This window comes from Porites lutea, chromosome 7 (genome assembly GCF_958299795.1).
Source record: "Porites lutea chromosome 7, jaPorLute2.1, whole genome shotgun sequence".
NCBI lineage: Eukaryota > Metazoa > Cnidaria > Anthozoa > Scleractinia > Poritidae > Porites > Porites lutea.
Window position 1 is genome coordinate 28,652,014 of NC_133207.1, and position 20,781 is coordinate 28,672,794.

The 20,781-nt window shown below is 38.1% G+C and overlaps 1 protein-coding gene and 1 non-coding gene across 2 annotated transcripts; both read left to right on the top strand.

The window, feature by feature from the left end:
• The first annotated feature begins 1,127 nt into the window (after positions 1 to 1,127).
• LOC140944735 (uncharacterized) lies at positions 1,128 to 19,834 on the top strand. The gene is made up of 15 exons (XM_073393852.1): positions 1,128 to 1,244; positions 4,108 to 4,355; positions 6,432 to 6,546; positions 7,073 to 7,198; positions 7,624 to 7,657; positions 8,330 to 8,471; positions 9,256 to 9,737; positions 11,526 to 11,536; positions 12,326 to 12,349; positions 13,052 to 13,299; positions 14,461 to 14,575; positions 15,842 to 15,967; positions 17,603 to 17,636; positions 17,756 to 17,897; positions 19,316 to 19,834. Exons 1-15 carry the CDS (start codon positions 1,175 to 1,177, stop codon positions 19,832 to 19,834), a joined length of 2,436 nt encoding a protein of 811 aa, XP_073249953.1. The 5' UTR covers positions 1,128 to 1,174.
• Positions 11,205 to 11,278, top strand: Trnat-agu (transfer RNA threonine (anticodon AGU)). The gene has a single exon. It is a non-coding gene; the product is annotated as a tRNA-Thr (tRNA).
• Positions 19,835 to 20,781: the final 947 nt, after the last annotated feature.

The following is a 20,781-nucleotide window of genomic DNA, read 5'->3' on the forward strand; positions in this document are numbered from 1 at the left end:
TTAATCTTGTTTAATAGTTCAGGGTTGGTTCGTTCAACTCCCGGTCAAGGCCGGAATTTTTTCAGGTTCTTTTTCAACCGCTTAATCGCCCCATGTAAGAGAATCCAGGACAGTCTTGGATTCTGGATTCCAGGCTATGGATTCCGGACTCCAGGTACTGAATTCCAGTCAGTGGGACTTGGATTCTGGATTCCAATCGTTAGTGGGATTCCCGATTCTTAAAGCTGTATTCCGGATTCCAAAACCCAGGATTGCGGATTCCATAAGCAAACATTTCCCGGATTCCGTGATACACAAGCAAACATTTCCCGGATTCCGGAAGGATTCCCTTACATGGAGCGAGCTTAAAATTGTTTATTCAACTGCGAGGATCATTTCCACTTTCACATCTTTATCCCTAGTTCAAAATATTTCATTTCATTTCATATATTTACTTTCATCAGTGTCATTTCCACCATCGAGTATATAATATCACGAACTGACAGTGGGCCTGCTCTCCAGTAGGCTTGATTAGCTTAATAGATAGAGCGTTGCGTCCGGTCATCGCAAAAGGGCCAGGGTTTGATTCCCTGTCAAGCCTGAATTTTTCCAGGCCCTTTTTCAACCGCTTAAAGCTGTTTATTCAACTGCAGGATCATTTCCACCTTCATATTTTATCCGCGGTTCAAAATATGAGTCATTTCATATGAGAAGTCATATATTTACATTAAGTTCAGTAACCATCGCAAAAGCCAAACACAAATTCTACGTAGGTTTTTTTTCTGCACATATTGAGAAAGTTCTGTGGTTAATCATTTAAAACAGCCCCAAGGCATTTTTACCAAAACATTTATAAGTAGCCAGTTTAACTGACGTCTTGTTTGGCATGAAAAAGTAAATACTAAGCACACTGTTGGAGAGGGATTGGCTCTCGATCAAAAACACCTCGGAATAAGTGAGTCAGATTAATTAGTATCACGGTGTGAAATAGGTATAATCATAAATTGAGTGAAGAGAGTTGTGTTGTAGTTATTGCACGACCTCGACAGCATGACGACATAAGTACTCAGAAGCAAAATTTTGTTTGTCCTTCTGCATATTAACGAGATGTATCTCGACAACCAATGAAACATCGAAAAAGTCCTTAAAAGACGATTGAAAAGTATCAGAAAGACATCCTGAAAGAAACCCCTTTATGGATTTTATAATGTTGTGGATTTTGATGCGATTGCTCTCGCAGATTCATGGGGACGACTCAAATGAAGGTAAGTTTAATATCCAATAAGTGTGTTATAACCGCAGTAACAAAGTGGCAACAACCAAAAAGATGGCTAGCGTTTTGAGCTGATGTCGAGTAAGCTTGTCTAAAAGGCCTTATTATCAGGATCATAACATGAACTTATAGCCGCTGGTTGAATTTACAACGACGACACATTTTTTGCATCTGGATCAATAGATTAAAACCAGTGAAGAATAGGTGAATTTAAAACGTAAGTCTTTCACATCGTTTTCTGCTTGTAGCTCTAAGAACTTTGTAATTGACTCCATGTAACCAACCCGGAGAAAACAACTCGGCCATAAGAAAACTGACGGTCTGACGGTCATCGAAGTGAATGCGCTACAGCACGTCTGACATGCTGCGAGGGGTACCCGGCAACGACCAAATGTTTCCAAATACGCCAAAGTGTCTCAGATGGTTTTCTCTATGCTTTAGAAGCCTTTTTGTTAATTTGGAGTTGCCCTAAAAAGTATTTATCTGTTCGGAGGGACTTTGGACGTCACGAAAGTTTTAGGTGTTTTTTTCGTCTCATCTGACAGTGTTAATTACCCTTATAGGTCCGGTTGAAAGTTCGAGGACATGAAGTAGCCTTGCTTTCATTAGAAAATTTGAGGGGACGTTTTGTCTTTATACCGAAAGTTTTAGGAGACCTTTTTTTTAACAATAATCGTATTATCGTGGACGGTAGTTTCATGGTATTAAAATGTGAATTAAACACAACTTCCGAATATTTTAGACGAAGGGAACGGTTATCCAGAAAGTTTTAGCTTTTTTTCAAGGTTTAGAATTTTCTAGGCAATATTTGTTCCTTCGAACAGTTATTTTACAGAAAAAATGGCGCTGTGTGCCACTGATGCTGCGCTGTCTTGCAAAAACTCGACAGCACTCTAAAGGGTTTCGGAGTCAAACAGCGACCCCTAATAATTTCGGCTGCCATATAAACTCATCACATTATTAACCTAATGTTTTCTTGAGGCTTCACCTTGATCGAAAGCTGTTATTTTTGAAATAGACGAAAACTTTCTTTAACTTAGTAAATGGGCGAAATACTAGTTTTGCCTTTATTTTCAAGGAAAGAAACTTGTTAATTTTCTTACCAAACACTTTTCCTCAGAGTGACAGATTTTTTACATATGCATTATTATTTATTAGTAACAAAAAAGGGGGACCAATGGTTTTTTTTTTCTTATGGCGTTTACCGGTTGCATGTAAGAAATTTTTACTGATCTGTTAAGTCCACTTTCAAAACATGACTTGATACCCGCAGGGTGAATTGGCGATTTTAAATATACATGTAGCACCTGGGAAGGCGAGAGCTCTGAACTCAGTAAATGTGTAGCTTTAATTTGCATTTGTATTATCTCCACGAAATAGAAACAAGGTCATTTTCTACCAAAGATTTTATCTCAGAAAAAAAGTCTAATGTATAATACTGCATTGAATTGATATCTACGTTTATCTCAAAATTATTTATTTATTTATTAGTTCATTTTTTACGCATGAATATTTTTTAAGGCGAATCTTTTCTGACGTCAATGTTTACCTTTTTGCTCATTAGCATACGATTTAACCCATAGGAGACGTCAAAGTTGAAAGAGGTAGTTAATTTGATCAATTTGTGGAGTTTTCAGCTTTTTGTAAGCATAAAATAACAAAGGATATAGCAGCAATTGGCTGAAAACTGCGAACTGTGAAATTGCTGGGTGACAAAAACGATAATGAACCAATACATATTCTTTGCAAAAAAATAGGATAATTTTTCAGAAACTATTTGCATGGTTTATCAGGTTCAAATTTTTACATATAACTAAATTTTTTCTCTTTACTTATAGATAATCAGAGAGTATTTTTAAATAGCTTCATTGGCAGAGAATGAAAGGCATACACTAATGAGGAAAACAAAACGTAAACAAAGATTTGCCTATTGGTGACTGCACTTTATCGAAAACACACATCATTACAGGAGCCACATACTTTCCAATGAGCATCAACTACCACGCCATTTACAAACATATCCGGGAAAAAAGGCAGGGCAAGATAAAAATGATTAGTGTTATACATAGTGACATCGTAGTTGTCGCAGCAACGTAATGACGTCATTTCGTATTTTATTAGCAGTAGTATTTCTCGGCACTAAGATAATTTTTTTCGGCAAAATCTGTTTGTTTCTTTAATTAGCGACGCGCGCTACGATTGGCCGACGGGAGTTTGCATGGGAGTATGCAAACAGAAGTTGTTATAAGCAGGTCACCGGGCTGCATGCTGAAGTCATTGTAGGATTGCGCATGTATTATTGATCAGCAGTTACTTTAAATTGTTAGTTCATTTTGACCTGAAGTTCACTTGAAGAGGAAAGGGGACAAATTGAAGACGGAGAAAAAAGAGGCAAAATGCTTCGGCATTGAATATACTGGTAATGATGTGTGGCGCTGTGCACAAATTTTAACAGAATGACTTCTTCAGAATAACTCAGAAGACTGCTACTGAGTTTGAACTGCGAAGAATCTGATCGAGTTTATTTCAATGCAGTTCCTCAGTGTGATTATCCTGTAAATCTATTCTGTAACAGCCAGGCATGAGAGCAATTGCGACTGAAATTTCCCCATTGCCTGACTGAAAACCGAGGAGGGATGGGTACAAGTCGGTGTATTATGGGATAAACAACACGAGACCCACATAGTCAAAAAGAGCACACCGAGATTTACAAATTTCTCAAGTATATGGCATCTATCAGGCCAGCATATATTGTATTACGATATTTTACTTAGTTAGAGTTCATGGGATTATTTGGGTTCCACACGTTTGCATCACCAACTTTTTCCAGTACTGACGGACCTTCTCTTTCTCAGACTCATGTCGTCAGATGGAATGGAAAGCAGACCAAACTTTGGAAGGAAAACGGCTAAAAAATCATGTAATTCGCAGGGTTGTCGCTGTTGACAAGGATATCTGTGACATACGCTGCTTCTGGGAACCAAACTGCGTTAGTTTTAACTTTCAGAAGTCTATGAGCAAATGTGAGCTGAATAACTCTACCTTTGAAGAACAACAGGATAAGCTGGAGACAAATTATGATTACATTTACCGAGGAGCTATCGTAAGTGAAAGACTTTATGAATTACAATCAAAATAGACCAAGTTAAGTAAGGCAGGGAAATTGAGGACCAATTTTCGCACCGCGGCCATGGCGGCCATTGTAGGAATTACACTATATCCCTGTTTCTAAACACGTATGAATCAAAAGAATATTGGTAATAAAAAATAATTTGTTGATAGCGGAGCCTCCATTGCTATAAAAACTGGAAACGTATCTATGCGAGAAAATTTGGTTATGCCGTCAGCGTTTACCCTCCGACGCCCGTACGTCCTTACAGACTGACAGAGACAGACTAAGTAGACACTATTTCCTCTCCTCCTCCCCTAGAGAGTTTTTTTTGTAACTGCCTATTGCTTCCAAAAGGCTTTAGAAATGAAAAGCTGTAGTTTGGAAGATTTTTTCTACTATTGTGATCGAACTTTAGAAAAAAAATGCATAGTGATTCTTTCTTGTAAACACTCGACTTTAAGCTTGCTGGGGGAGTTTTTTTTTTATTTCAGGTCTACGTGTTTGCAGGATAATAGAAAGCTTGGATTTTCTGGTGAATTCTGTAAGACTTTATTGAAGTAAGAATTCAAGAAAAGAAAAGGAAAAGTTGTTGTCTTGTGTCAGCGTCCTTCACAAAACGTGAAATTTTAAGGCACCTTCGCGTCGTAGTCGTGCAGTGCACAAAAAAGGGTGATGCTCGTGCAAAGTTGTTGCTTTGCTAATCAAACCTATTGATTTTTTGCCGTTCTCGCTGTCGTTGCCGTTCGTTGCTTAAGGTCCCTATTTTTCTTTATCACCCAACCCCTCCCTCATAAGGTAAACTGATGTTGAAGGCCCCTAAAGTTAAGCAAGGATTTGAAGATTTCATTTTAGTGCCTTAGAGTTTACTAGTTTAAAGTTAATTGCTTAAGGAGGCTCCGCTTTTAGCCCTGGCTAAATCTATACATTATACGAGGGCCTCCGTCTTATATGTTGCTAATATCTAAAGTATTTTACACTTCAAGCTCTTCTTTGTCTCATGTATGATGTCTCTAGTGATTCTGCACCGCCTAGCATCAATGACATGTTCATCCTCCCACGAAAAGTTCCCAAATACAACACCCGATTCTCTTCAGCTAGTAATTTTCATAGGAAACACTCTCAACTAAATCCTCACAAAAACTTCTTTAGCTAGCTTCGGGGCTAAAATTTGGAACAGTGAACATTATGGGCTAGTTATTTGAACGGAGTTTCGCCAGTGTTCTACTGTTCTAAGCCACTTCCAGTTTGCCGAACGCTTTTATGTAAACACCATTTATCGTGAAAAGTTTCGTGAAAGCACAAAGCAGTCATCCTCTCAAAATAGCCCACAAAAAAAGAGATCTGGAGGTCCTAAATTTCCTAATCCGCGGTCTAAGTTGGACTTCGTTATAACCGACCCCACAGCAGCTTTTAATGCTTTGTACCAAATACCATTTTACACTTCTTAATTAGACTTATTTAGGGTTCGTTCGATTGGGAAATCTGAATTTAGATTTTAAAATCCGGATTTCGGATTTACAATCGAACGTGAAATCCGAAAATGGATTTCAATGTTGAGATATCTGTTTTTGTATTTTCATTATTACCGTTTGATTGGGAAATCCGAACAAGGATTTGAAAAACTGTCCTTAAGAACAGCGGTCCTACACGTGCACGCATAATTAGCAAAAAGAAAACCGTTGTTCACGAGAGCAGTTTTGCAAATCCTTTTTCGGATTTCCCATTCGAACGGTAAAAAGGACATCCAGGAAATCCGGATTTGAATTTCTTAAAATTGACATCCACCCTAGGGACGGATTTCTCGGTGGTGAAATCCGTTTACGGATTTCGCGTTCGATTGCGAAATCGGAAATCCGGATTTCCCAATCGAACTCAACCTTAATGTTTAAACTATGAGAAAAGTTTCAAAACTCCAAACCTGGAAATCAGTTTGTTCAGCTATTAATAGTTGTTAAAGTACATGTAAGGGATCTATGATTATCAATAAAACCGCTAGGAATGAAGAACGCAGCTATTTTTTTCAAAAGAAAGTATTTAGTTCTGATCGCCTCATTTTTTCTGCCCTAGAACGCATGTGTGAGTAATCTTTGTAAAAACCAAGCAACCTGTCAAACCGGTTTTACAGCCAAAGGATACCGCTGTTTGTGTACTGCTGGTTTCAAAGGAGAGTACTGCGAGATTGGTGAGTTTCTATTCTTGAGTAACAATGTACAATCTGTATTCAACCAATTATACAATTATGTCGAATTCATAATTTTAATAGCATCGTCAAAATTTGCAAGAGTAGACGCAAAAGTATGGCAGCGCTTAATTTTCAGAAGTATGCATTATCGTCCTCGAATAAACGCCGCATTTGAATCAAAAGATTGTGGCGCTCGTACCGACCCAAGGGTTCCCCCGAGCGCTTACTTGCAGGCTATAACATATATGCTCTCTCTGCCAGATCTGGGTAGTACTTCTAATTGGTTGAATAGATTTTCAACTAGGTCCAATCAGAAGCACTACCCAGATCTGGTTAGTGACACGTCATCAGTATTGAATTTCTGCCCTCGCTGCTCAGACGTCATTTCCGGGGGAAAATTTAAAGTGGTGGCGTCGCGAAATGTCGATTGTTTTCTTAAACTAGTAATTTGCTAAACTGTTTATTACTCCTGTCTGTATTTTATTTTAACTACGTGTAGTACTTTTTATTTTTTATAATTTTCCAGATGTAGACGAGTGCGCCACTGGAACAAGCAAGTGCCCTGCCAATACGTTCTGCACAAATAACGAAGGATCTTACAACTGTACTTGTAATCCGGGATACTATGGAGATGTAGAAAACTGTGAACCGAGTGAGTCTAAAGCATTTTATGAGTTGAAGGGAGATATTGATCCATTTTTACCCTTAAATAAACCGTAAAATCTTTTCTTTGGACTTACTTTCTGGACGGACAACAAATCACTGATGTTAATGTTACGTAAGTTTATAATTGTTGCTCCTGCAAATTGCCTTATTTTAATTGTCTGTACTGATATTCCAAATAGCTCAAGACAAGCTTTTCTAACTCTACTTATAAGTGCTGATGATCCTTTCCATTAAAATGTGAATAATAATTTCTCGTAAAAATTTAGAGCAATAAGAAAATGAATGATCTAAATGTCTTTTTAAAGCCGTCACCTTACTTCCCATATTGTAGTAATTAAACTTTTGTAAATAATAACCAACTTTAATACCACTTATTTTAATGAGTTTTTCTTTAATTTTTTTCTGGTGTAGTTTCGACGTGTAAGGACATTTTTGACAAAAACATGTGAGTTGCCAAAACAATTTACTCGTAGTTTTTGCCTTAAAATATTGAAGCTGTCAGAGTTTGATAGATACGTCAAAGGAGAACGCCAAACCACAACTAAAAAGAGCTTAAGACAAATTAAAACATACGGTGCGTGGGATGCTAGTTGATTAAGGGTTCTTTCCATTTGTTAGAGCTGGCCGGCGAGACCAATCCAGTTGTAAAATAATAATAATAATAATAATAATAATAATAATAATATGCTCCTCACGGAAAATTTCGAGAAAATGCTAATAGCTTATTTTCAAAATTACCAGTCCGGACGGCCAATTTTGACTTCACACCTTAAGATTCAGAATGGTCCCTTTGGACTTAGCTGGTTAGTCACGTCACGTGGTACAAAACGCCACGGTGCCCATGCAATTTCTCTAGTCTTTCTTAAGTGTCTGACTCCTCCACGAGAACTGGAAAGGCATTTATCAGGGAATTAAATAAGTTTATATATTTACAAAGGTAACGACACATCCAGGAATTCAAAAGTTAAGATTTATAATGTTAAATTATATCGTGTCATTTCTCTAATGTCTACTGCCATTTCCCAAAATCTTCCGCTGATCTTTGTAATGGACCAGGAAGTATCGCCTCAAAGAACCCAAACTTTTAGACAAAGGTCTTGTAATTTCTACTTTCAAGTTCCAGTGAGGACAAAGCATACCCACTGGTTGTGGAGGACGAGGTGATCAACGTCTACTGTCATATGACAATGGGTACGACTGGTAATGGCGCATGCGGTAATGGTGGATGGACGCTGGTTATCAAAATGGATGGTAACCAGGTAAACTCACTTTTAGTTTCTTCGCGATATATTAGCCTTACTTGATGAAACAGTATAAACTGAAATTTTTACACTGGAAATATTACTCCAAGCGGCTGACAGCGCCTATAGCTTCTTAAACATTAAATTAATATAATTATCTAGAATATTCGATAATTTGAGAGTCCTTTTTCTTGAGGCAAAGAGTTTATTTAATAAATACCGTCAGGCCCATGGCAATGAAATGCGATGAAATAATAGCATTGTTAATTTTTTTTTATGTTTTACATCCTTAGTCGGTCCTTTTAGGATATTTTGTTCATTTTAATTTCAAGAAATAGTGAAATTCCTGCACGGAGCTTTTCGTATTTCAGCCCTCAATTTTGTTAACTTTCCGCCATTCTTGTGAATGACTACTCAAAGGACGGTAAGCTGGGATTGAGGAGTAGGAATTCCTCAAGACCATTTTGAGAGATACGGTTAAAGGTTACGATTGACTACTCAGATTTCGACTCCTTTTGAGCAGCTATATTTTGAAGATTTGATATCAAAAAATAATATGGCGTCGATTCTCTTTGCTTAAGTCAACAAGGCCCTTTTATAACATTAGACTTCAGATGTGCCAAATGATGCTTATGGAGAAAAGACTGAGCAAAATCTATTGTTCTCGCTTATTTGCATTAGATTGGGGCCATGTAGTATCAGCTCGAAGATATTAGCTTGTTAGCTACTCTAAAATTCGAGTATAAATGTATGTAATTAAGTTCGACGTTTGAGACGGGTCTAACTAACATTCCTCCTACAGCGAACGTTCCACTACACTTCTACGCTTTGGCAAGACAAAGACACCTTTAACGTTAATGGAGGGAGGACTGGGTTTGACTCTCAGGAGACAAAACTTTCCTCCTACTGGAACACATCCTTCTCCAAAATTTGCCTCGGTATGAAGATCAACAACCAGGTCAATTTTATTCAAATCACCGAGAGCGCCAGTTCCTTGCATTCACTTATCGCCGATGGGCAATACCGTCCTACTTCACTGGGTCGTAACACGTGGTTTTCACTTATTGCCTCTGGTGCCTCCTTCAATGAAAACTGTAACAAGGAAGGGTTCAACACCGAGTGCACCTACGCAGACCGCTCCAAAGCAAGAATCGGTATTCTTGGTAACAATGAAAACGACTGTACTTCATGTAACTCCAGGGTTGGGTTTGGTACTGGCGGAAAAAATGACGACTCCAACACATGTGGAAACCACGCTTCCAGCCAAAACATAAAGGCCTTTGGGTATATATTTGTGCAGTAAAAGAAACTGAAAATTAAGCTAAGGCTATATTTTGCCTAGGCAAGAAAGTAACCGTGTAAATTTCGTTGAAATATTTTAATCAGTTACTCACGACAGATCTATTAAACGAAATATTAAGTTGGATTTATTTGCTTCATGTCTTATATGAATAAAGCACGCGGAATAAATAGAGAGTGATGGCCATTGTGTCCGGTGTTCCAGATATCGATGTTGCATCATTTATCTACGCCTTAAGGCAACGTTCTTCACACACCTAGAAAGTTGAACAGGTCGCTTTTCTCTAACTTCTGATTTTCTTGATTTCATCGTTTATTGTTTGTTTGAATAAAAAGTAGAATAGAGTAGAATGAAGTAAAGAAATAGCTCATCGTTTGTCTCGCGATAATCACTTTGTTCATCGCGATGATTCGATCGCATGCTGTAGGTCTACATCGGGCGATGGTGCGAATTTTAGTAAGTGGGACTATTAGTACCACCGTGGTTGCTAGTGAATGATATATCACGAACCTCACTCTCACGGTTTATAGTGGGTTCCGATCTGAAGCACTTGTTTGCATTGTTAAAATAACTTTTAAGAGAGGTTGTCAGTGAAAACCGGGCAAAATGTTAAACGCAATGAGTTCATATTATAGTAATATCATAGACAGGTTAATGGTCAAATATAATGGAGTAATGGTCAAATATAATAAACATAGGTGTGACACTGCTCTTGTATTAGAGATACGAGCATTGAGCGCCATCTTTTTTAAAGCAAATTTTGACCACTTTTTGACGCTCACAATTAAACGAGCGAAGTTCATTTTTTGTATGAGACACAACACAGCACAGGGCTACTTTATAAAACCATAAACTTTGCAACAGGCACCACTTAAACTGTCTTATTTTTACTTTAACTAAACTCAGTGTCTGCAAAGGCAAGCCAAAAACGGTCGTTTTTGAATGAATTGATTTATAGCTCACAACTATAAAAGTATGATAAAACTCTGTCAGCCAAATTGCGGTCTACTATCATCCGTGTTACCAAAACACTGATAATTATTTTGGCTTGTTGGAACAGGACTGAAGAAATAAGAAAATTCATTTGTCATTGTTGCCAAACTTTTTCTTGCAAATAGGCCACTACTCTTCGTGTTTGTTTTAAGTCCTCAAGAATTTTCTTCGCTATTTCGCTGTCAAGCCTTATGGTCAGCAGGTAGAGGAAGTACCAAACAGCTCGAAACACTACAACTGTTACATTTTAAAATAGCAAAAAGTGGTGAACCATAGGATACAAATGAAAGCGATGCCATCTTGAAATTCTGTACTCGGGAGGGACTGGCACTAGTAGTTGCTTTGATGTGAAGTATATATGAAATAATTCATAAATGAATTATTTCATATATACTTCACATCATTTCACTCCTCACGGGAGATATGAACTCAATAAATTGACCTCGCTCCCAATGTGTGGCTTCATAGCTCAGTTGGTAGAGCAACGCACCAGTAACGCGGAGGTCACGGGTTCGAATCCCGTTGAAGCACTGATTTTTTTCAGGCTTCTTCTTTCCAATTGCTTAAATTGGAAAATTTACTGCGATGATCATTCTTCACTTTCAGTAGTTGCTTTGTCCCCAAAACGGTGGATTGTCTGTTTTTTGTGTTGCCTTGGTGCTGTTGGGTACGGCTGCAGAATGACGGCAATTGCGCAAATCGTGGTTCCTGAGTCTAATTTCAAACAATTGAAAATGTGTCAGTCGCTATATATTAATTATGCTTTCTTTTTTTAACAGGTTTACGTTTAGTTAGTGTGTTGTTTAGGAGCTCACAATACAATACTGATGGAAATAAACTCATGAGAGACCCAAATGAAACAAGATTTTTTTTTTCGCGCCACTTTACTCATATTACTAATCTAGTCGGCGACATTCCACCCTAGTCAAATTAATTAATTCTAAAGTTGTCGTTCGCAAACATAAAATCATATAAGTCCTTTTATTTTAATTAGTTTGCCAAAACAACTCGAGTTTATTTAACACAAGCATAAAATCCTTGTTACCTTATTTTTTATTACCCAGACAAAATAATTTTTTGACCGTCGCTAACTAAATTATTTTTCGCCGAGTGTGTTTAATTAATCTTCAAAAAAGGAAGTCGGTAGCCTGCGATGCAGACGGTCCACGCATTGTCTAGAACATTACTCTGTTCACTTAGGTGGTTCAGACTACATGTGGCTAAGAATTGGGGATGGAGTTGCAGTTCTTTTTTTGTCTTCACCTTTTTCCCTAGCTTTCACCCATTTGTTCTTTATTCTCTCACAAGCCTACGGTGATCAAAAGCCTTATTAAAAACGAATGGTTGAGTTAACATTGGTTATCTGGGAATTTATTGTGAAAAGTTAACATTGACTAAAAAATAAACCTTAATAAAATATTAATTTCTTTTAAATGGGAACCTTTTCAGGTTTTTCTTTTTTCAGCTGTCGCTATATAAGTTACTGACCATAATCTTTCTCGACATATCTCGTAAAGAATTTCTTAATTCTCTATGTTTTCACTTTGCGAGTTCTGGCTTTTCTTTGTGTTGCTTTCAGTGTCAGTTCATGCACAAGTGCAAGGTTAGTTTTCCTTTACGTTGTGTTTTAATCTTTAAAAACCCGTAACCGTTTTTAAACTTAATCAGAGACATAGCATAAGACTAAGATTAACGCGCTCCGTCAAACAAAAGTATCTGATTTTGAAAGTGATAAAAAACGGCATTCTCCTCCTTTGGTTTGTCTTAGAAAAATTTGCTTCAACACGTATACTTTTCGCGTAGTTTTTTTGTTTCAGTTTGATGATGATGTCGAAGCATAAAGACGAGATGAAACGGTGATTATTTCATACCCCGAGCTAGTCAGAGGGTGAATCTCTAAGAAAGATCAAGCCCGCGTAACGATCAGGAAAAATGTTTCGTATTTCCACTGCTAGCCGGCTTCAATCAGAGTGCATCCTAAATTAAGGGGGTGTTAGCTACGGGATCCCGCTGTGTTTTGCGGTTAACCCAACATTCTTTAAGCTGTCAAATACCTTCGGTTTTTCACGCTTTGTCTGTTTGAAACAAACCCTTTGTTGGGACCAAAACCTTTCAAATAAAAACATCTTTATTTTTTTGTCTTACTTAATTTTTGCGCGATCATCATCGCAGGCATTGGCGGATCCAGACACCTGGACCCACTGCCTGGGTTCCGGGATTGATGACCACGTGACCTTATCCCAAAGAAACTAAATGATAAATTTATTTTGTTGTTTACTGCTATTGAGTTCTTCTCTTCTCTTAGACACATGTCGCTCGCTGCAATTCAGAAGTGACCATATCTTGCAAGGGAAACGTCTAAGACATCACGTGTTTCGTAGCGTTGATGTCATAGATGCTGAAATTTGTGAGATGTTATGTTTCTTGGACTCAAACTGCGTCAGTTTGAACTTTAAAAAATCAACGAGCAAATGCGAACTGAACAATTCTACTTTCGAAGGACAGAAAGACAAGCTTGAGAGCAACTTGGACTATCGTTACCATGGAGCTAAGGTTCGCGTTTTGAGATAACTAATATAAGTGAAAGATCACAGTTGACAAAATCCCGGGCTGACCCTCTTATGGAAGAGGCTGGGACAATGCCCGTATCCTCTGTTCGGGTTGTAATTTGCAGATTTTGGTATCAGTTAAGGTGTTCAGGCCGGATCACCAATATCTTAATGCTGTATTTTTTTTTATATATTTTTTTTTTTCGCACACATGTGCTACTTGGGGCTGTCATTAAAGGGGTGAAAAAAAGGTGAAAAAAGAGAGGAAGAAAAAAGATAAAAAAAATGAATGAACGAACGAACGAACGAAAAAAAGGAAGACGCAAAAGGATAATTAAAAAAGTGAGAATTCAGTGACAACTTCGTTCTCGTAAAACTGCCATTTGCACCTGAACTGACTGGTCTCATTCTGCTACTAACTATCTGAAATTAAGAAGAAATAGCTGAACTTCAAACTAAAACTTAACGGAAATAATACAAGAATACGTTAAGCATATCAGATAGATGTTACCTACTTTTTGAGAGGTATCTGTAAGGAAAAACATTTGTTAATATCAGAAACCGTGCCGAGAAAAAGCTAATACGTTTTAAAGACTGAAAGTCTACGAGGCGGTAAGCTTGTAAAGAACTTAGAAATATTCTGAATGACTAACTATAAAACGCTATTGAATTCGGCTTTCGCATGGTGCGAAGGATTATTCTGACTGATTTCAGAGGATGTTATTCGATACTCCTCGGCCTTCAGCCTCGGTGGAAAACGTCGTCCCGCCGATCTGCATAATTCTGCACATCCAACTCAGCGTCTTGTAATAAATTATCTAATCAGACATTAAAAGCATTTATTTAGGACCTAAATAAAGGGACGTACAACTCGGTCAGTACTTATTTCCATGCGCCAAACTGACGTTGACAGATTAATGATTCGTACACAAAGTAAGGGTTAGGTTTAGGGTTAGGGTTAGGTTAGGGTTAGGGTTAGGGTTGTTGCTATGTATATTCAAATCAAACCATTCGTTGTCAGCAAATCCTGGGTTGTGTAGTGTTCATGTAAGAAAAGTGAAATGTTTTGTGAGAGCCACTGAGAGGAAAATGTCAGTTTGGCGGATGGAAACAAGTGACGACCGTACAACTCCAATCTTATCGATATCGTCCCTTTCTTCCATAGAACGCATGTGCGAGGAAACCTTGCAAGAACAAAGCAACCTGTCAAACTGGTTTTACAGACAAAGGATATCGTTGTTTGTGTACTGCTGGTTTCAAAGGAAATCACTGCGAGACTGGTAATTCTCGAAAGAGTGTGTCCGTCGAACAAGCCTTTTTGTTCCCTGGCCAAATTAAACAAAAATACATTATTTCATAAGCCCTTGAAAAAGTGCAACGAAACTTAACCTGAGCCACCCAAACATTAATCGGCCAGTCACAGGTCACTTAAGGTTTACAACAAAGAATTCTGAAGCACAAAAGAGGTTGGGCAGTTCGCTGGCCAATATATGAAAAAAGACGAAACTCTTTCGAATCTCAAGGTGCTAGTGGCCGAGTGACCCGTGACGTAGATTTTTTAGATCTCATGCTGTGTGTTTTTCATTGCGAAATGCGACATCTAAACCAATTGATAAATTAAATAAGCACCCTGGTGCACCTTTGAGTAAAAACCGGAGTTATTAAAAAATGGGTAGTAATCGAGCGGGCAGAAAAGAGAAAGCCGGGGAGTGAGGGCATTATCCAATTTGAATAAACCTTTCCGTTGATTTTAAGAGCCAGCAGGTCATGTGGCAACGGGACTCTTACATTGATTGGAAAGAATAACGAGTTCAAAACAATGTAAAGGTCCATTAATATCAAGATCATTTCACTCGTTAATTTTTACTAACGGTCAGGTGCTCATGGGCTCCTGATAAACACAAATAAACTACCTGGTTAAGCTTTCGAGGGAGAACTTATGATATCTCCACGGGTGAAAATTACAATATCCATCTCTCCGCCCATATACCTTATTATAAAAAATTGTCGCTCCATGAAATTAAGAAAATTGGAAATTAGGGCGACTTAAATTAATGCGAATTTCATGAAAACGACTTTCGAATAAAGAAACTTAACGTGAAAGAGAGGGTAGCCATTCAAAATGAAAGAAATTGCGCGCGTAAATTTCACAGGAACTTCCGGTTACACGTATTGTACACGATCCGAAATAGAAACTTTGTTCGTGGTACTGGTCACTTTTCACTGTTTTACTGTTTCTGCCGGATCTCCTCTCTGATAGAATACTCCTCTTTTTTAAGTGACAAGAATGACAAAAGTTTATCGAGATCGAGAATTTGGGACCAAAAAATGGAAGGTGCGGGAAATTAACGTAACATAAATTAACGCGAATTTTTGAAACTCGCGTTGACTTCTTGAAGCGTTAATTTCCCACAATAAGGTAAGATCCCCTATATCTTAAGCATTATAAAGATTTGCGCTTCATCAAAATATTTGGACTCAAAGTGTTGAGTTATTTCTTGAAGTTTCTTTCATGCAAAGATTGTAAATATTTTTTCTTGCTTCAGGAATTACCGAGTGCACTTCGAGGACACACAACTGTAGCGTGAATGCTTACTGCCGTTATACTGTGGACGGATACAACTGCACTTGTCATCCGGGATATTATGGAGATGGGTTTATTTGTGAACAACGTGAGCTGATACAAAAATTACAAAAATTAAATTACCTCTTGGTGCCCATACCGCTTACAAATAAAAGTTAGGCGCGGCGGCTTACATTCCGTCGTATTTTGACGGAGTTTCGCAGGGTTTTCATAGTGATATTGGGAGCAAATTTTGACAGGCATTCAGGATTTAAGGATAATAATGAAAGAACGTTCTACAATCCAATGAGTATTTCATGGACATATAGCTTGAACTCATGACACCACTCATCAACCACTTTGTCGTGAGTAAATGAAAAACAAATTGTGAATTACTCAGCATTCTGCAGTATTTGTTTTCGATAAAGTTGGAAGGTATAAGTTCTCAATAAGCTGTAAGTACAGTTCTCTTGATATATAGCTATCAATCAATCAATCAATCAATTAATTAACCTTTTATATTCCTCCTAAGATAAAACATATATCTTAAGTTACATTTACAAATGGAAGTCTAAAAATATACGTAAGCTAACTTACAATAAAAATACTCAGAAAGATTATATCTAAAAATAAGCCCATTTAAAAATACATTCTCAAATCTATCAGACTTGATTTCCGGGTGATGACCAATTCTGTTTCGAAGATCATACTTTGTTTCTTTCTTCTTCGGAATCATCATCTATTCAGTGATTGTTACTAAGCGGGAAATCGGGATTCACTGAACGTACCTTGAAACGCTTCACTCCTGTCTGCCTTTTCTAAAAGGTCTCGAATGTCCGTTATCTTAGATGTGTGTGTTTCCTTAAAGAGAATCTATTTAGCAAGTTTTGTATGATCTGAGTCTACAGCGCCATAAACAGACAGACCATAAGTGAACAGTCGCCTCTAAAAGACTCTAAAAAACACTTGCCCTATTAATCTTTGTGCTTATTGTCACCGTCTACCTTTTTTAGGCAAGCATCAAACCCATTGAAGGAAAGCAGTAGTAGTAAATTAAGACGAAATTACTCAATATCTGAGTTTTATATTTCTGACGCTTGTTAAGGCAATGGCTCTAGTTGTTTGATTTAATACTACCGTATTTATTCGAATAAGCGCCCAACCTCGAATTAGCGCCCACCTCGAATAAGCGCCCACCCCTCCTCCTCGCAATCAAACTCAAATAAGCGCTCACTCCCACCCCAGCCTACCCTGCGAGCAGAGGCCCTTCGATCTTATCGAAGGGCCTCTGCTCGCAGGGTAACCCCAGCCACTTGAGTGAATAAATTCTAATAAGAGACTTCCCCGAGGACGGAGTTTTCTTCAGAGTATTTTACAGAAACTTTACTTTGTTATTTCTTTGCGTTTTGTTATTAGCATTTATTGTTTTGTTGCAAAATACACATACTTCACTTGCTGAAAATGGTGAAAATTTAAAAAGCGCCCAGCCTCGAATAAGCGCCCACTCTCAAGGTCCAAAAATTTTTTAAGCGCCCATGGCGGTTAATCGAATAAGTACGGTATTCCGGCTCCTTTCCCCAACTTGGAAATTAAATCACATCACCCCTGGCAAAACATTTTTCAAAATTTAAGGTAGAAATGAAATAATCAATGTATTTTTCCTTCAAGAAAAATCTACGGTGAACTATGAACTAGCTTTAAAGTATCTGTACTTATATATTTTTTCTTTTTCATTGGATCACAGTTTTATCTTGCAAAGATATTTTCGACAAGAAAATGTAAGTGGATTAGTATATTATAACAGTTATTTTCCGGCTGCTTAAGGCACTTGATTTGATTTGAGAAATCATTATTATCCGTTATTTTCTCTGTCTTTTTATCTAATTCTTCAATTTAGATCTAACGTGTCCAATGCGTACCCGCTTGTTATTGGGAATGAGGTTATCGATGTTTACTGTCACATGACCATGGCCGAGACTGGAAATGAAACATGCGGTTATGGCGGATGGACGCTGGTCATGAAGATTAACGGAAATAAGGTATCCTTACAGTCGTTTCGAGGGCGTGGAAGCCTAGCTGTTTATTCCTGGGTGAACTAAAAATAGAAAATGGGGTTGACTGCTATCCGAAGACGAAATAGCTGAATTTCAAAGTAACTGAACGGAAGAAATGCAAGAATGCGCAAAACATATCGAATACGATGGATTAGGATAAAGATTAGGATTTTTAGACTCTCGAATTCGATTCTGTAAACATTCTTAATATTTCCCAGTTTTTATTCATAAACATTCACATTTTCTTATGATAGTTTTTTGCGTTATCTATTTTCAGGGGCACCCAACGGCAATTTTCGGGAAAATATCTGTTCGGAAGACGATTTGAGAACTAGAATTTTCGGAACATTTGTTGTAAAATTTCTTGCTTGCCTGCCTCTCCTAAGATTTTCGAAGATCTACAAAATGGTATAATTACCCATTTTAATCGGATGTTTACCCTAAAAAAGGCCACCTAGAATTTTCGGGAGCCTTTTCCAGGCTGAAATTTTCGAAAAGGTAAGTTTTGATCCCTATAATTCTCGGATCACTAGACTTTCAGCTAGGAAATCCGAACAGATGAAAAGTTTTTAGGGGATAAAAATATGTCTATATCTACCGTTTAAATACTAAAATACGTTCAACAATGCTATGTTAAGTGGTTTTGAACTATATCCTCGTTGGGTGCCCCTGTATTTTTAAAACTTTTTGTTATTTTATGCGGCTATACTTTGTTAACCTATTTTATAGTCATATTTGTATCTCTATTATTGTAATTAGGGCATAATAGCCAAGCAAATGGAGTCCTAATAAATTGTATGTATCTATGTACGTATGTATGTATATTGCTCGATGGATTTTATCTTTTTTTTATTTGAGGAGTATCTGAGAGAAAAAGCATCTCTTTTTGTCCTGAAACCGTGCCGAGAAATAGGTTAGAAAGAGGCCTTCAGCCTCAGGGGTTAACATCCTACGCGATCTGCATAATTCTACTTCACATCCTATACTCAGCCTCATTCAGTATTTGCAATATTATTGTTACATAGCTAGAAATTTCTTCCCAACCGCGCGCTCTCATTGGTTACTTCGAGGTCACATGAGAACTAACAATGAAATTGTTTCCCGCCAAAATCTCTGAGCAGGCAAAATTTATGACGTCAGAGGGTAACAGTGCACTGTTACCCGCGAATGTTGACCGACAACCGTCGTTACAACAAGGTTTAATGAATTTGCAGCTTCAAAATTTCCAACTATGTAACAAATCACTTTAAGACGGGTCCCTCGGAACACAAAAGTAACTTTTTCCGTCGGGACTAGTACGTAAGTGTTTAATGATACTTAAATGCACAGGTATCAATTGTGCTTTTCGGGAAATTGTCGTACCCGACATTATCGCCTGTTTTCTATTGTAATTACATTTATAGCGAACGTTTCACTACGACTCCAGTCTTTGGAACAACAAAGAAGCCTTTAACCTTGACGGAGGGAAGACTGGGTTTGACACACAAGAGACCAAACTTCCCTCCTACTGGAACACATCCTTCTCCAAGATCTGCCTCGGTATGAAGATCGGTCAGCAGATCAAGTTTATTGTAATCAACAGGACCGCCAGTTCCCTGTATTCACTGATCGCTGATGGGCAATACCGTAATACTTCACTGGGTCGTGACACGTGGAAGTCGCTGATTGGTTCTAATGCCTCCTTGCAGATCAAATGTAACAAGGAAGGGTTTAACGCGCGGTGCGATTGGAAGAAGCGCTCCAAAGCAAGAATCGGTATTGTAGGAAACAATGAAAACAGCTGCGTTTCCTGCCATTCTAGAATCGGATTTGGCACTGGAGGAAAACCGGATGACTCTATCACATGTGGAAACCAAGCTCCTAGCAATAGGGACAACGGTGCCAAGAACATTAAGGCCATGGGGTACATCATGGTGCAGTGAGCAGAAACGGATATCTTAAAGTTGTACAAGGTCGCTATGGTACATGACAGTATATCTCTATATATATTCACGCAAGACGTACCTCTGTAAGGTGCGGTGTTTATTTAACCCAGTCTATTTTTCGTCTTTTTTTGAACTCGAACAAATGGAGAACAAATCCAGCAAGTGGCCAAAGCGGGACTCGAACCTAGGCTCACCGGATTGCAAGTCCAAGGCGCTTACCACTCGGTCAAGCTGCCTCCTTTAAAAGTAACTGTGTCGGGATTCGAACCTACAGCTCTGACCGCCTCTTGAATGTGAGAGCACAGGTGGCCCAAACAAAATGAGTGTCAATAACATGGTCAAAATGGGATGAGTCTTCGAATCTCCCACGAAGTAAAATAGTCCAGAAGTCAAAATATAACAAAACAAAGCTTGTACATACGTATACCTTTAATGGAACGTCTCCTTGTCTTTCCTCGCTGGTTAAAGTAGCATTGTTGCCTAATTTTATGTTTTATCAAACATTTATAAGAAGAGGAAGAATGTCTTTTTGAAGCTGGATATTTTTCACCCGGAATTCACGGACCCCAGTTCACTCACAATAGTCCACTTTCGAGCTCGCTATGGCCGTTAAATAAAATTTAGTGATCATGAAGACTTCATAATTATACCCTCCTTAATGAATCCTCAGTATCGACCAAGCATCCAAGCATGTTCGATCAAGATGGCTCAAATAAACATATACTCATTTATTGACAATAATTAGTTAACTGTTCGCTTTTTTGACGGTGTATGTAATTTACAGACCAAAATGACAGGTTTTTCATCCTATCATTCTACATACCTCAACTAGTGAAATTCTATGGAAATTCTACATACTTCAGCTAGTGAAATCCCTAACCTGAAGCCTGAAATTCTGGCGGAACCCTCCGCCGCGCAATCAGGCCAATGTAGGGAGTAACCCT